Source organism: Stegostoma tigrinum, chromosome 24 (assembly GCF_030684315.1).
Source record: "Stegostoma tigrinum isolate sSteTig4 chromosome 24, sSteTig4.hap1, whole genome shotgun sequence".
Taxonomy (NCBI): Eukaryota; Metazoa; Chordata; class Chondrichthyes; order Orectolobiformes; family Stegostomatidae; genus Stegostoma; species Stegostoma tigrinum.
The window spans coordinates 1,935,741-1,953,510 of NC_081377.1; the positions used below are offsets into that span (position 1 = coordinate 1,935,741).

General features: G+C 40.9%; 1 protein-coding gene across 9 annotated transcripts in view; it reads right to left on the reverse strand.

The window, feature by feature from the left end:
- Positions 1 to 16,535, reverse strand: part of nfyc (nuclear transcription factor Y, gamma) — a 99,352-nt gene extending 82,817 nt beyond the window's left edge. For 2 of the 9 annotated variants that reach the window (XM_059654244.1, XM_059654243.1), the window contains exons 1-2: positions 8,958 to 9,282; positions 3,714 to 3,779 (exon numbers count right to left, since the gene is read on the reverse strand). Coding sequence is in view for 1 of the 9 variants with exons in the window: in XM_059654242.1 (XP_059510225.1) it covers positions 8,958 to 8,975 (18 nt within the window). In the remaining 8 variants the exon portion in view is untranslated. Of the gene's footprint in view, positions 1 to 3,713; positions 3,780 to 8,957; positions 9,283 to 16,403 lie in introns of those variants that run through there. The other 7 variants (XM_048558285.2, XM_059654239.1, XM_048558284.2 and 4 more) reach the window with 6 other exon arrangements.
- Between the last annotated feature and the right edge of the window lie 1,235 nt (positions 16,536 to 17,770).

The following is a 17,770-nucleotide window of genomic DNA, read 5'->3' on the forward strand; positions in this document are numbered from 1 at the left end:
ATGATTTAAACCAGCTGAGTGGGCCAACACCTGCTATATGTTGAACAAAAGTGGCTAATACGAAGTTATATACTTAAGTGTGAAAAAGGAAGAGTGATAATATCAGGAAATGTGAATATACAAGAGGATTTGGGCATCCTGTATACCAGTTAAGGAAAGTAGGCACCAGGTGCAACTATTTGATTTGATTTGTAGAACAGATTCCCACTGTGTGAAAACTGGCCATTTAGCCTAATAAGTTCGCACCCACTCTCTGAAGAGCATCCCACCCAGATTCACCCTCTACCGTATCCTGTAACACTGGATTTTCCATGTCTAATCCACCTAACCTACATATCCCTGGACACTATGGGCAATTTAGCATGGCCAATCCACCTACCCTGCACATCTTTGGACTTTAGGAGAAAACCAGAGCACCGGGATGCAAACAGAAAGTGCAAATTCCACACAGATAATTGCCCGAGGGTGGAATTGAACCTTGGTACCTGGCACTGTGAGGCAGCAGTGCTAACCACTTTTTAAACCAAGGTTCATTTAATTTACTTACTATTGTCACATGTATCAAGGTACAGTGAAAAGTATTCTATTGCATTCTAAACAGGCAAATTACACTTTATGTAAGTACATCAGGGTAATAGAACAGAATGCAGAATATAATGCTACAATTAGGGAGACATATGGTACATTGGCCTTCATTGCAAGAGGATTTCGAGTTTAGAAGGATGCTTTACTGCAGTTACACAGGGCTTTGGTAAGACCTGAAGTAGTGTATGATGTTTAGTTGGTGGGGAGAACAAAGTAGGTAGCAATGTACATTCTCAGCACTGATTGGTGTCAGCACATGGCATTGACTTCTGGTTCCAGAAGTCACTGTGTGCACAGATCTTAGAGGACCAGGCAGCCAGAAAAGAAAATCAGAGGGAATGCTGCTTATAACATAAGAAAGAATACTTGTCATACAAGGAGTGCAGTGTAGATTCATTAGGTTGATATCAGGGATGGTAGAATTGTGTTATGAAAAGAGAATGGTTTGACTGTGCATGTAATTCAGTCAAGTTTAGAAAGTTGAGATGGGGGTCACATTAAAACTTCTGAAATTTTAGCAGAGCTGGAAAGACTAGGTACATGGAAGATGCTTTCTCCAGCTGAGGAGACTACAGCCAGGGAAGACCATTTAGGACTGAATTGAGGGAAGAAAAATCTTCACTCACAAGGATAATGAACTGTGGAATTTTCTAACACAGAAGTCTGTGGAAGCTATGTCACTGATCATATTCAAGAAAGAGCTAGATACACCTTTAGATTTTAAAGGCATCATGGAGTATGTGGAGAAAGCCGGAATATAGCATTGATATAGGGGATCTGAAGGGCAAAACAAGCTTGAAAGACTGAATGGCATACTCCGGCTTCTCATTCCAATGTTTCTGTGTGGATCTCCATTTCCTGAAGGTTTGCAGAGATGAATAGCGGACTGTGATATCGGTATGACATCTGACTGTGCAGTGGCGAGTTGTATACCTTCCAAATGCTTAGCAATACTGGATCAGGTAAGGTTAAAACAAAACAAATTTGTCAACTGCTCTTAATGAGAACAGTTCATCTTGTAGCTTTCCTCAAGGTAACAGCATAGATTCCACAGTGTAATGTACAAATATACAGGGTATTGAGGCAAAGTAGTACAATGGAAGCAGTACCACCTACAATTGTTGTGCGCTCAGAAGATTACAAAAACAGGAACTTCAGACATGAAGCATTTTAAAAGCACAAACTCTGGGGTTATGTTGCAGACAAACAGCTACCTTGGATAAATTTCAAATCACAGACAGGAAATGTTAAGATGCAACATGGAAACAGTTGCTGTAGGAAGAGGTTCTACTTGTTATGAACAACTGTACTATGCCCACATAAGGAGGATTGCTATAAAAAACAAAAGATGGTATACACCACCATCATAGAATCATAGAATATTAGATCTGCAAGAGAATTACATAGAATTCTGAGCAAGGTGTCAAACCCAGAAATTGCACAGTGAGATAGCAAGAAAACAGAAAGGGAGAGAAACATCTGGGACGGCACGGTGGCTCAGTGGTTAGCACTGCAGCCTCATAGCACCAGGGACCTGGGTTCGATTCCAACCTCGGGCGACTGTGTGTGGAGTTTGCACATTCTCCCCGTGTCTGTGTGGGTTTCCTCTGAGTGCTCCAGTTTCCTCCCACAGTCCAAAGAAGTGCAGGCTAAGTGGGTCGGCCATGCTAAATTGCCCGCAGTGTTCAGGGGTGTGTGGGTTACAGGGGGATGGGTCTGGGTGGGATGCTTCAAGGGCGGTGTTGGGCCGAAGGGCCTGTTTCCACACTGTAGGGAATCTAATCTACTGAATATTTTGTGAGTAAAGTTCTACTCAATAAAGACAATGTCATAATCAAACCTCACCTGACTTTCACATTCATATCCTTCACTTACCAAACATTGTAGAAATACTGCTGTTAAACCAAAATCAGGAAGTTTATTATATATCGCTGGTACTTATAAAATACTAGAATTGCTACACTTTTCTTCCTCTTATCTTTGCTACTTTGCACACATTCTCCCCTTGGTTCATCTGCCACATTGTTCATAGTCTAACATCTGCATAGGTACAATGATTTCATAGAGGCAGCCAGAATTCACAGGTACTAGGCAGCACTAATGGATCTGATTGGGCTTGCTTTATAGAAAACTGACATGGATTCAAAAGCCCACTCTGTAGCCTCCTGTGTTAGGACCATTCTATGATTCATTGTGTGTGTTTGTGGTACCACGATACATATAGTTGTTAGGGAGGGCATTGCAGGTTTTATTCCCAGCAATGATAAATAAAAGTGATGTTGTGTAGTTCTATGTTAGGATGAGAGAGACCTGGGGTTGAATTTGCAGGTGGTCGTGTTCCCATGCGATTACGGGCATGGCCTCCTTGCTGCTAGAGGTCACAGGTTTGGAAGATGCTGTCAATGGCAGATTGTTGAAATGCATCTTGTAAATGGTACACACTGTGCAGCAGTGAGGAATGGAGTGAACACATAAAAACGGTTGAGTTAAATGTCAAATCGAGAAAGCTGCTTTGTTTCGGCTGATATCATAATTGAGTGTTGTTGGAGCTGTAGTCACCTAGGCAAGTGGAGAGACTTTCATTAAGCTCCAGAATTCTGCCTTGCAGTTCAGAGGAATGAGGGCACTTAGAAAGAGTTACTCTCTACAGAATTCCCAGCCCATGACTTCTCTTGTAGCCTGAGTATTAATGTGGCTGGCAGAGTTAAACTTCTGGTTAATTATCATCGACTGGACATTGGTCATGGGTGATTCAGTGTTGGTAATGCCATTGAATTGCATGGGCAGATAACTAGATTTTCTTTCGTCAAAGATGACCATTGTCTGGCACCTGTGAGATATGATTGTTACTTGTCACTTATCTGTCAAAAACTGAATGTTCTCCAGGTCTTGCTGCATATAAACTAAGGAGGCATCAATACCTGAAAAGTCTTGAATTGTACTACACTAAATGGCTTCATGTGCCTGACAGAGTTTCTGCTATGCTGTTTTACCTGGATGGTTACAGCATTCCTGGACTGGGCAAAAGTTTTATGAGTTATATGGCGCTTAACTATAAATGTTTAATTTTGTGCTTTATTTGCACATTGGACGAGAAAATCTTTCCTTTGAAAAGAAATATAATATACCTTGATTCAGATGACAGGCTGATCAATGGGACAGCAACAACCTAGAATGAGTCCAATACAAGAAAGCTGTAAAAGAGAAAAGGCTGTATTGGAAACAGAAGTATAAATATGCTGACACCTGTAGATCATCAAGATACTTTGACATTTGAGCTGCAGCAAAAAGCTCGTTTAGCAAGTCAAATTTTCCAGTCTTGCAACATTCAAAGTAACTGCAACTTTCAATATGGGATTATAAATTAACAGGTTCCCATTACATACACTGAATATTTTGCACTCAAACTTATTGTCAAGGTCAAGAACAGCATATGTTAGTTTATATGCATAGACAGCACAGTTTTCTATCTAGTCGAGTACTCGTAGGTCAGACAAAGGATAAAGTTCCCCTGCGTACTTCAATTCCTACTGCACTGCAACAGTCATTTACATACTTCTTCCAAGTTGTCTAATTTGGAACTAATTTTATGAGTAGTGCTGTGCTGTGAGTTTGTAGATTCTTCAATAAGGGATCAGGCCATTTGAAACTCAGGAATTTTGCTCTAAGTTCTAAAGTTAATCAGTTCAGAGAAACCTTGCATTTAAACACAGTTTCTTTATCTTAAATATTCCAACTTCCTTGACATATGCTGCATTAATTGGAGCTTTGGTCACTTATGAGGACAAATGCAGATGCCATTTTGTGCACAACACAATTGACAAACAACAACAAAATAAATAACTAAACTGGGAGGAGCAGTGTTAACCAAGATGTTGCTCTTCTTCAGACTGCACATGTTTTAATACAGCATCACGGAATCAATATTCTGCTTTTATTGTCACATCTAAAGCATGAAACTCTTGGCAATACTACACTATAGTAGTTAGCCCAGTTTTTGCACAAGTGAGGCTTGACCCTAAACTTCATGATTTAGATCCAAGCTACTGTTAATTATGTTAAGGAAGCATTTGTAATGCGACATCCTGTTCCCATGATCATAATTTCAATGTCAGATATTGAATCACAACTACAACCGATATGACTTTTATTTGCGAGTTCTCAGACAAACAAACATTTTTTTCAGTATGTTCCAAAAAGTAAATGGTCATTCAGTAATATGTGTTATTCTTACTCCCTATGCTTAGTGTAACCAGCAATTAAAACAAGTAGTCTTACAGAAAGGATGCAGTGGCCAGTGTTGAAGGGATTGTTGGGGGAAGAGGGCGAGAGCGAGATCAATGACATACATCAAAAATGAAATCTCAACAGCACATCCTATTGTTGGCCACAACAACTATGTATATGTATTCACAATATTTGATGATACAACATTTCTATGTACACAATACTGTAGTGCTGCAGGGAGGTAGTGTACACCGGTTTTGGCTGTAACCCTAGAAGATCATGCAAAGTAGTCAACAAACAGCAATTGGTAAAGCTCTTCTCTGCTTTCCAAAACACCAAATAGCTTGTAATAATGGGAAACAAAGCAATTTGGCATTTGAGGAAATGGGCCTATTTTAATTGCTGAGACAGGAAGACACCCAATCTCTGACTAAAAATAGACAGCTGAATTTGTCACAAATGGCAGATCACTCCAGGAATTGGGACTTTCTATCACCATCTGGAAATATACCCTAGCCTTGGCAGTCCAGAACGCATGCAACCAAGGCACTTCTGTATACTCTAATTTTGTTTATAAAATGTCAGAATGCTAACCATAAATATGTGAACCTGAAAGAAACACAAATGTAAACATTTAGAACAATGATAAAACATCATAAAGCAGTATACATCTTACATGTTTCTGCCCTCAAAGTACTGCACTAAAAAATGACATTTTTTTTTCCAGAAAAGCTTCTGAACAACTGGTGCTTCATCTCCTGTCTGTAAATTTATCTCCTCTAATTATTTTGCTTTATTGATTTGCTAACCATTTGATGGAGGAGCCCAATTGGAGAGAAGATACTGTGAAGTTTCATTCATCACTGTGAACGAGAAACTTCTATAAACACACTGCTCTCCTACCACAGAGAGAATTATAAGCCCAGTAAGAGGAGAAATTATCCCTTGGTCACCTTTTAAATAGTTGTCCCTGTCAAAAAGCAAAAACTTGGACACTGACTATCTATTTGCACCTGAAGCATGAACATTGTTACATTAACTTTGACAATAAGAGCTACGCATGAGCAGTGAGATTATTTAACCTTAGTCAATTGTAGTCCGTTCTCAGTAAATGAATTAACCAGTCTTGATCAATATAAAATCTAATTGCAGTTTAATTTGTTACAGAGTAATCAAAGACCTGGGGCCTTTTGGGTAATACTCTTCTCATCTTACAGAATGTTGACAGTTTCAAACAGTAAGGTTAGTAATGCAGGCATCACTGTGAAGGAACTCAGTGAATATCATCCTTTCCACCCCTCTTCCCCACACCCTACCACTAAGAAAAAAAACTGGGCCAATCAGAATCAACAATATCAGAACGGCAGCAATATAAAGAGCTATGCCGTGGGAGGGTTTTGGACAGTGCCGGCACTTCCCAGAATAAAATGCTATCTTTGATTACTACATTATAGCACTGCATGCCTCCAGATATGTGGTTGCTACTTACTGAAAATATTTTTATATTGCATTTAGCAACAAACTTATCCTGGCAATGTAAGAATTTCATGCACAAGTATATTCTGACATTTTGTTAAAATGGTGGGTGCTGCAATGTAAATAATGAGGACATTATGTGGAACCAACAATAATGCAACAGAATCATGTGAAAGTTGAAGAAAAACAAAAGAACACTAACTCAAAGGCTTTGAGAGTCTGGGACTCTGAAGGGTTAGCTGAAATGTACTTGAGACAATTAATTGTTTCTGGAGATGGATCAGAGCAAGACCAAGAAACATTCCAAGAATGCTTGTAGATGGAGCTGATCGAAAACAAATGTCAATTGGACACAACAACTTATTTACCTTATGATATCAATGTCCCCTTGTCTAATCTGGAAGAAACAAATGCCCTACACAGGCAATACTTCCTCTGTATTTAATAGGGAAATCTTAATTTTTGGAGGGACACCATTCTTAAAGATTAACATATATTCAGCACAATGGCAATGAGTTATACATCACAGTGTCTCCCAAAGAATTAATTCACATTGACGTGAATTATACATAGCTACTGTGATTCCGAACAACATGAAGTTTCAGACAGGTAAGACAAGGTATGAAAACAGAAGTTGCTGGAAAAGCTCAGCAGGTCTGGCAACATCTGAGAAGGAAAAAACAGAGTCAGCATTTCGGGTCTAGTGACCCTTCTGAGGAACATTAACTGTGTTTTTTCCTTCACACATGCTGCCAGACCTGCTGAGGTTTTCCAGCAACTTCTGTTTTTGCTCCTGATTTACAGCATCTGCAATTCTTTTGGTTTTTATTAAGACAAGACAAGAGACAGGAACAGGAAGAGGCCATTTGTCCCATCAAGCTTGTTCTGCCAACCAATAAAATCATGGTTAATCTGCATTGAGTTCCACTGTTCCACTTACCTTGAACAACCTTTAATTCACTGCTCAATAAAAATCTATTACTTCCACCTTAAAAATATTCAGTGACCCTGCCTCTACTGCTTTCAGAGGTAGACAGTTCCAAAGTAATATAACTCATAACGGTAATATTGGAGCACTGTTGATCTTTTAAAAAATGAGGGAAACTTACAAAGAACATTTTAAACTATGTTCAAGTCCTAGTTTTGTGCAGTTACTCCAATAAATTGACATATTTTCGATTCTCTACTTGTCCTTGTAACCAAATCTGTCATCATAGGCAAATTACATGAGGTCAACTCATCGTCTTTAGTGTGCATGCAGCAGCTAGTATCGTAAGAAATCACAACAATCCTGGAGTTGTTCCTTGATGGCCCCAATTTCTTTAAAAACATTTTCAGCATATTACAATACATAAAAAAAATCAATCTCCTTATCAGTTATTTTCATAAATTGCAACCATACATCCATATTACAAAGTGTACAGAAGGCAATTATATTCAAGGTAGAAAACCCCTCTAAAGTTATGAAACACTTAGCAAGTATAACAAAATTTTTTCATAGCCTGCACCCATTCCCACCCAATGGATTAATCACACCCCTTGAACAGCCAACAGCAACCGTATCTCAAGGTCACTTATTTTCAGTTCAAGGCCCAGCTACGCCAACTTCAGACATACTTTGTTAAACCTTTCACAACAAGGACAAAGCAGACCGCCATTCTAACAGTATAGAGATAAGAGTCCTAATGGACTTTTAGAAAAAAAAGCATTTTAGTCACCACTACTTCCATTTCTCTTGTGGGCGTGTTACAATACTTAGTTTGAGACAGGCAGTGACTGGCTGAGCTATTCCAAACCAACATTCCAGTGACCTTCACACAATTCTCAAGTCAAACGTGCACAGGACTGGGCACTCGCCTGTTCCTCTCCTTTTACAAGGCATTGTGTGTTGCCTACATAACAGAGGAAGGATTGCTGAATTTCAAGCATCTGTCCTCAATAAGCCAATTGAAACTATATGTCAACAATAAACTGAAGCCCCACGATTTCTAATTAAAATATCATTGTTCATGGTGAAAAAAAGCATCAAAAACCATGATAGTCTCTTCTATTAAGTGTCTTGTAGTCTGTCACCTGAGGATAGTAGCAGGATTTCAAAACAGTCTGGTTCACAGATTCAAAGTTGTATGTTTGTCATCAAGTTTTGATATATTGTGTAAAGTCTGTTGATCCTGCCTAGTTTGAACATCCGCTCCATATCAACTCTAGCATACAGCAAATCCAAAATAACACTGACACACAGGACTTAAAACAAAAATCCAGATTTTATTTTTTGGAAATATGGGAATAAGAAACGAAAAGTAGGACATTTTCATAAACCTCCACATACTGAACTTAGGTATTGTTCACTTGTAGTTAAGAAAAGAAAATCTACAATCCTTCCTCACCAGAAGTAGAACAAAACAAACATCTGAATGGCCTCTCCTTTAACAACCACTGTCTACTCACTAGCCCTCGAGGAATTCAAGGTTGCTCAAAGCCCTTCGATCACTTGATTGTGACTTGTAAAGCAGAAAGCTGAAGGACACAGCCTAAATACTAGAACAGTCATACGAGAAGGATTTTACTTCGTCTAAATTTTGAGAGGGAAACCCAGTTTCTTGCGAATCCACCACAGTATTTATGCAGCCATTCACTCATTTTGATTGAAAAAAAATTCTCAAACTTACCCCAACATCCAGCTTCATAGTACGAATGTACTCTTTCCTCTCCAGGTCCGGAAGGAGAGGAAAAGGAGCACTGGAAGACACTCCTAGGCTCCAAAAAAACAAGGAGGCCAACAATCAAAACCTTCTCAAATGCAGCGAACCCCAAACGCAGCTGCAGTGCAATACAGACAGGACACAGTGCAAAGTAGAAAGCTTGCAGCTCTGAAGCCAGTAAATGAACGCAATCGCCATTTTTCTTTGTCTTTCACTTGACCCCTGTCTCAGTGATAAACTCACTACAACAAACCTGCAGCCTTTTCTCTCCCCCCCCGGCAAGTGAAGGCTGAAACTCAGCCCAACCTGCTACTCGTGCAAGACCCGCCTCCCCAGCATAGCAGCCTGCCATTGGAACGCCACCTCGCGTTTCCCCGGGGTGTTGCATCCTGATTGGACAGTCAGCACGCCAATCAGCTGGCCATTTGACACTTCCGGTTTCAGGTTCGGTTGTCCGACAGAATAGGGGTCAGAAGAGATAGGGGAGGCCTGGATGGGCAAAGGAAACACTCAACACAAGCATTAATTCAGGGAGAACACCACGAAACAATTGTAGGATACTGTGAACAAAGAACTGCAGCAGATTTTCGGATTAAAGCGATCAGTACATCGTTTGTTTATTAGCTTGTGTATTTGCACATTTTCCTTTGGCAGTACGAGTAGATTCCATTGCCAACAGCACCATGTAAACTCTCTTTGTTTCTCTCTGCTTTCACAGCGAAGAGGTTTTTTTTACAAACTTTCCACCGCTTTTCTCCTTCATCACACAAATCCCGCCTCACGCCCTCCGAGATTGGTCAGAACTGGGTTGCAAACATTCCATTCCAGCACCGCCTAATACTCGATTGGCCAGCAGCTATATCAATTATTGCAAAGGGATCGCGTCATCCTAAAGGCTCTTTCCCCCAATTACCTTTGCTGAAATCGCCAAAAGATTGAGCTAGATCAGACACTTCAAGCTACTATTACTCAAGCAATTTTGGCAAAACTAAACGCAACTGCCATAGGTAATAGGTGGCATCAACAAGAAAAATGTTCTCGAGACTATTTAAGCCTGGATTTCAACACGCAACTCATTTTTCTACAAAAATCTTGACCAAAATGATCCCATTCTCTGTCTCCGACGTAAAGAGTTCCGTTCTTGGGCAGATTCTTAATCCGGTAACAATCAAGTTAACCACCAGGGTCAGACAGGTCAACTACAGGCAAAACACCAGAACTAGCTGCGCCAACTGGAGGGCAAAACAAAATCACAGACTGACAGAACATCTGCAGGCAGAACACAGGGATTTGTCATAGCAACGACAGATAGGATCGGAAAGACAAATTACAGGCCCTAGCAACAATGGCATCAGACAAGGCAACTAGAGGCACAATTTGGGGATCAGACACGGCAAGGGAAAGTACAGCAACACCCAAGGATCTTCCAGGATCAGTTTGTGGCAGGGCAGAAGGGATAACATCCTGAAATGTACTTTAGTCAGGTTCAATCTAAGCAACAATGTTTAGTAATGCAGGCACCCAGCACAGTGAACAATAACAAATGTTAATATCCTTTACTTATTAATCCCAGTTGGAGCAAATATGCAGGGAAGTTTGTTGCAGAAACTGATGCAATGATATTCAAGAAAAGTGTTTCTATTTTGTCACCACCATAAACGTAATAACCCAATACATCATTGGATATGCAACATATAAACAGGCTATTCGGATCAACTAGTCTATGCCAAAGGGATAAATACATTTTTCTGGCTAATGCAGCGCAATTCAAAGCTGTTCACATCCAAACTGATTCACCCAGAATCTAACTGGAAAAACAATCTGGCAATTACATTAATTAGCTAAATTATAATTCAGACAACATAACATTTACTCATACGAACACTGACCCTGATACTTACAACACCAACAGTTCAGCCTCATTATCTTACATCAAATATAAAAGTTTAGAGAATCTTATAAAAGTGAATTTGACCTACATTCCAGAAAAACCCATATGATGAGCTGACTAATCTCATAGTTAAGCATCACTTGTTGAATCAGAATTACTGCAGGAAGTATCAATGAATGTACAACTTGATACCTATTTGGTTGCAATATTCCAAATCTCATCACCTGCACTTTGACAGTAAGTCAATTCTACATTTGACCATTACTTCCCACTGCACCCTGTACGTCACTTACTAAAGAACATGCACTGGAAAATATACTGACATAGCACCTTTCAAATTCCGGCACCCTTTGCAGTCAATTTCAAAGTGAAGTTGCACTGTTATGATGAAAGTAGACACAATAAAATCCATAACTAGCAATGTGATGAATGACACATTAGGTTATCGGGGTTGTCTGAGGACAAATATTGGTCAGGGCACTTAGAAGAACTTGCACATGCTTCTTTGAAATATTACCATGAAATCATACCCAAATGCAGGGACACAGACCTTTGGACATTCTCTTAAAAAGTCAACACCTCTGACAGTGCAGTACTCTTTCATTGCCAGGCTAGTGTGTCAGCCAGGATTTTGTGTTCACATCTTTGGAATAAGAGTTGATCACACAATTTTTGAAAGCTGCAAAAATGCTGTCCACCGATTCACGTCTCTTTTCATGCCAAATACTTATTAAATTGTGGTTAATGTTATTTTATAAGCAAATACAGCCATAACTTGCATTTTGCAAAGTCCCACAAACAGCAAGGAGCATCAACCTAGATTACAGTCTGGGAGAACAGCTTAAACCCATGACTCTTCAGAGTTTGTGTGCGGTGAACAAAGCCTATTTGACACTATGGAACATAATGCCAAGTTACCATAAACTATGAAACAGTTACAAACTGCTGGAAAATCTCAGCAGGTCTGGCAGTATTTTGACTGAAGAAGGGTCACTGGATCTGAAATGTTAACTCTGTTTCTGCCGGACCTGAGTTTTCCCAGCAATTTCTGATTTTGTTTTCCAATTTCCAGCATCTGCAGTTCTTTGGGTAATTTTTTAAAACCATAAACTGTGCCTGTGACGGTATCCAGTCCAGCCGTTGTCCACAGCGCTGGCACAGTAATGGATGCACAGAAAGCACATTATGGCTGAGTGTATAACAACACAGTTAAGAGTTTGGTTCACATGGGAATTTGATGCTGAGAAGGTAACATACACTCCTTCCAGCATCTGCAGTTCCCATTATCACTGATACACTCCTTGCAGTACTTCTTTTCAACCTCCGGTGGCTGACTCCTTTGGCTCCAAGTTAGGACAGAGTAACTTTCTATTAGTTCTGTTGTGTGTGAGTTAATAGCTAATTGATTAGTTAAAAATCTGTCTATCTAAGTTTTGAATATACTTAAAAATCAAGCCCTCACAGTCCTCTGCGTTGAATACATGTCAATAAATAAACTTTTTCACATATTCACTATCCTCTGAGGTGAAATTCTTTCCTATCTGTATGTTAAAAGGGCAATCCCTTATTCTAAGATTATGCTTCATTATCCTAGATTCTCCCACAATGGAAAACAACTTTTCCATATGTAAGCTGTTAGATCACCTAGGAGGGAGGATCAGCCCCTGACTTTTAAGTATGAGAATGAAAAGAATGAATGAATGGACAAACTATGGTATAGAATGCCATCCAAGCAGGCATGAATGAAAAGGAACATAGTACCATTAAGAGGCAGTGTGGTCAGGGAGTGCGTACTGTTCTCTAAAGTGTGAACTGTAGGTAGAATCAGGAATAATGCACTTCTAAGATAGTCTGTACAGTCACGGCCCAAATCAATGTTATCCGAGCAAGATGCCAATTTATATCAGCACAGGTTGAGCAAAGAATGCAAAGTACAGCTCAAGGAGAGGTGTGGGAAGAAGGTGGTTTCAATGTATGAGGTGCCAACATCAGTATTCATGGATGGATGAGCTATTCAGCTGGGATATGCTCCACTTAACAGTATTCTGGCGAGTCACAGAACTAAAATTGAGGACAGAGCTTTAAACTAGCAGTAGAGGGGTGAGGGAGTGGAGTGTTGGGAGAATCTGAAATCTGAAAAGCAATAAATATTGTAGTGATGCAATAAAGACAAAGTGAGGATGACCAAGAACTGAGTTGAACATAACTTGTACATCAGCAAATAAGGTAATTGCAAGAAACAGAGGTTATAAAAAAAATTGAAAGTTGATTGTCTAAATGCATGAAGCATCTACAATACCATAGATGAACAAGTGGCACAAATAGACGGAGATCATTTAATCGCCAATTCAAAGACATGGTTGCAAGGTGTTCAATGTCAGGAAGTATTCTAGTATACAAAATATTTTGGAGATAGCCAGAATAGCAAGTGGAGAGGGGTAGCATTGAAAGTAAGGATGACACAAGAACATCAGTGAGAAAGTATCTTGTTTGAGAAGATCGTGAAGCAGAATCGGTGTAGGTGGAAATCAAAAAGCATTGTTGCGACATTTATAGACCCCTGCATCAGTAGGACAGAGTATTAAATTAGAAATCATTGGTGTTTGTAATAAAGGCAATGAATTAACTATGACAGACTTTATCTCCATATGGGTGATGATAACTAAATTGGCAAAAGTTGTCTAGAATCTTATGGTATTATGACAAGACGTGATGGAAGAATATTTTTAAGACAGATTTCAAAATCAGAAATTGCTGGGAAAACACAGGTCTGGCAGTATCTGTGGAGGGAAAACAGAGTTAACATTTCAGATCCAGTGACCCTTCTTCAGTCAAAATACCGCCAGCCCTGCTGAGATTTTCCAGCAGTTTGTAACTGTTTCAAAGTTTATGGTAACTTGGCATTATGTTCCATAGTGTCAAATAGGCTTTGTTCACAGCACACAAACTCTGTAGAGTCATGGGTTTAAGCTGTTCTCCAAGACTGTAATCTAGGTTGATGCTCCTTGCTGTTTGTGGGACTTTGCAAAATGCAAATTATTGCGGTATTTGCTTACAAAATAACATTTAACAAACAATCTTAAAAGTAATATACATTATGTTACTAAGTAGGGTCAAAACTAACTTATATTTAGCACTGTGAAATGAGGCAAGGTTAATTAGTAATGTAATTTTTTTTCCATACACTGATGGGATAGCGACATCATGCCTGGCCAACTCATTATTGTCCATCCCTAGTTGCCCTTGAGAAGGTGATGGTGAGCTGCCTGCTTGAACAACTGCAGCACACATGCTGTGGGTTGATCCACAGTATCCTGAGGACAGGAATTCCAGGATTTTGACCCAGTGACAATGACAGAACAGTGACATACTTCCAAGTCAGGATGGTGAATAGTTTGGAGGGGATTTTGCAGATGGTGGTGTTCCCATGCATATGCTGCCCTTGTCCTTTGAGATGAAAACGGTTGTGGGTTCAGAAGGTGCCGTCTAAGGATCTTTAATGAATTTCAGCAGTGCATCTTGTAGATAGTGCACACTGCTGCTATTGAGTGTTGGTGATGGAGGGAGTAGGTCCTTGTGGATGTGGTGCCAATCAGTGGGCTGCTTTGTCCTGAATGGTGTCAAGATTCTTGAGTGTTGCTGGAAATGTACCCATCCAGATAAGTGGGGAATATTACATCACATGCCTGACTTGAGCCTTGTAGATGATGGACATGTTTTGGGGAGTCAGGAAAGTTACTCACGTCAATATTGCCAGCGTCTGACCTGCTCTTGCAGCCACTATGTTTATATGTCAAGTTCAGTTGAGTTTCTGGTCAATGGCAACCCTAAGGATATTGATAGTGGAGAATTTGGTGAAGGTAACTCCACTGAAAGTCAAAGGGCAATGGTTAGATTGTCTCTTACTGGAGATGGTCACTACCACACAAATATGTGGCGCAAATGTTACTTGGCACTTGTCAGCCCAAGCCTGGATATTGTTCAGATCTTGCATATGAACTTGGGCTGCTTCAGTAATGGAGTGGCAAATGGTGCTGAACATTGTTGACTGAAGATTGCACATGCACATCTCTGACGTATGATGGAGGCAATAAAACATGCTGTTGGCATCCCTGTGCAAGGTAACCAGCCATTCAGCCAAATGAGCTAACCAACTTCCTTCTTAGTCAGTGTAGTTAATTTCCAAGGTTACCATGAAGGGCCATCCTTCACAATCTCATCCCTTGCCTAAGGAATAGTGTCCCTCACACTAAACTCACTGCCAGTTGTCTTTCACTCTAATGAGAAAGCATCCCTATGGTCCTCTGGAACTACAATGACTTCTTTCCACTAAATGATCCATTGGGAAATAGCAATCACAATACCACTGAATGCAGTGTTCAGTTTGAATACAATATACTTTTATTTCTTTATTCACAAACAGGATGAGAGCATCGCTGGCTAGGCAGCATTTATTGCTCATCCCTAATAATCCAGAGGACAGTTCAGAGTCAACCACATTGCTGTGGGTCTGCAGTCACATGTAGGCCAGACCAGGTAAGGAAAGTAGTTTCCTGCCCTAAAGGACATTAGCAAACCAGATGAGTCTTTCTGACAATCAGCAACAGATTCATTGTCATCATTAGATTCTTAATTCCAGATATTTTTACTGAATTCAAATTCCACCATCTGCCATGGCGGGATTCAAACTCAGGTCCCCAGAATATTATCTGGGTCTCTGGATTAACATTCCAGCGATTCTATCTCAAAATTTCGGAGAGGAAATACTATAGTGGATTTGATGCTCAAGATCAGCCATGATCATACAGCATGATGCAACAGGATAAGCAGTTCAGACAGTGATCTATCTCCTACGTTTATTTATGTTCTTCTCAAGTAGCCATGGGTGACAATGAGCAGCTGAGAAACAGTACACCATGAGTTACAACGAAGAACTGTAGCCCTCTGGCCCAGTGCACCAAGAAGTACACTGCACGTCAAGCCCAGAACATCCAGTGAGCTTCCTCCTGTATCCTGAGCCATTTATAAGTCCTCCTGCAATCCGTATTTAGTAAGCCTGGAACCATATCAAGAGCATCCAATAATGCAAGGACTTGCTCTGAGCCAGGCACTAGCTGGTGTCAATCAATGCCTGTGTTGTTGTGACCGGGGGTGGGTTCGAGGCGCAGGTTGGGTTCCGGCGGGAAGGTGGGGGCTCTCGCTCAATGGCGGCCTGGCGACTCTGTAAAATGGCCCGTTTCCTCCATCTCCTCCGAAGCCCAAGGATGGCTGGATGGATGTAAGGCGGGCGGGCAGGCTGCTCAAGGCTCACACCCCGGGCCCAAGGCCCAGGGTCCGGGCCCGCGAACCAATAGCGGCCGAAACCCTCAGACCAATCAAACCTCTGACCCGTGTCCACCAATGAGAGCAGCGGCACACCGAGGCGGTGAAAAGATGGCGCCCGAGCGGCGGCGGCACGCAGCCACCTGCCGCCGCTTCTTACCCTTTCTCCCCGCCGCCCCCGACACAGACCCTACACTCACCCGGCAGCGTGTGAAGTGCCACCCTGTCTTAGCGCCTGCCTGCCCGCCTCGCTTGTCTCCTTCTCCGCTCGCTACCCCTCCCCCCTCGCACGGAAACAAGATGGCTCCCGCGTTGCTTCAAGGAGACAGAAAGGCGCACCTCGCGATAGTTCGGCGCCAACTCCCGCTTCTTAAAGGGGCTGCTTCGAATTTCTGCGGGCCAACATTAAATGTCTCTTAAGGGGAGTTTTTGACCATAGCACCAGTTTTGGTGGAATCTCATATAGAAGGGAGGCCATCATTTAAAATTGTACCATTTAACCTGATTAATGCCCCTAATTTTTTTCAACTAAATTTGTCACTTCATATTTTCGTGCATTAAATTTAATCAACTCATTTCACCGTCCTGTGTTCAATCTGTGGTCTGCTACAGTCCTTCCCACGGTTCATTAAATTATTGAACATTGTTATCTGAAACTGAACAGGACAGGACCTGGCACTTTAGCCCACCGTATCCGTGCTATTGAAAACAATACGCCGGATAGTGTATATAGAGCAGATCAATGGTCCTAATACTAATCATTGGCAAACACCAGCGTGTGCTTGCCATCATAGAATTGTTGCAGCAGAGGAAAGGCCTTTAGGTATCAGTGGCTATCTCAGGAGTTGGGCTGCATTATCATCCCATGATAACAATGCTTTGATTTAATTTTGATAAGGCCCCATGTACTTCTGTTGACAATTCAATTTTTATTCTTTTTGTTACAGTGCCCCACCTGGTGCTGTCTAACTTTTAAACGTTTTATTTGAAAAGAGTAGAAGGAGACCATTCAACCCAGCTTACCTGTGCTTACTTTCAGAATGAGTGATTTGCTTAGCACTACTCATATGCACTTTCCTTATGGCCCTTGACATTCTTTGTTCGCAGATTATGATCTAATTCTCAAAGTCTAATGGGAGTAGTCCTCATTCAAATTTTCTTTCTACAGCAGTAGTCCCCGATAACTCAGATTTGACTTTTAGTGGACAGGCCTTCATGAGTGACTTTGGCCTTGCTCCTTAATTGATTTGACTGGGCAGCTAACTGATGACTGGCCAGATCTCTGAAATCCAGACTCGAAACGTTAGCATGCTGTCTCTCCATGGATGCTGTCTGACCACTGTGATCTCGAGCATTTGTTGTTTTCAGTATCGATTCCAGCAGCTGCAGTAATTTTTCTCCTACTATCACTGGGATGTTCACTTTATATGCTTGGACCTCAGACAGTAAAATTGACAAGTTATAGACAATTAACAGATAGACAATTGGATAGGAATATGAAGATGTTCCAATGGTTAGGGCTACCAAGAAGGGAATGTGTACAGTTGAGGATTCACCACATGTCCGA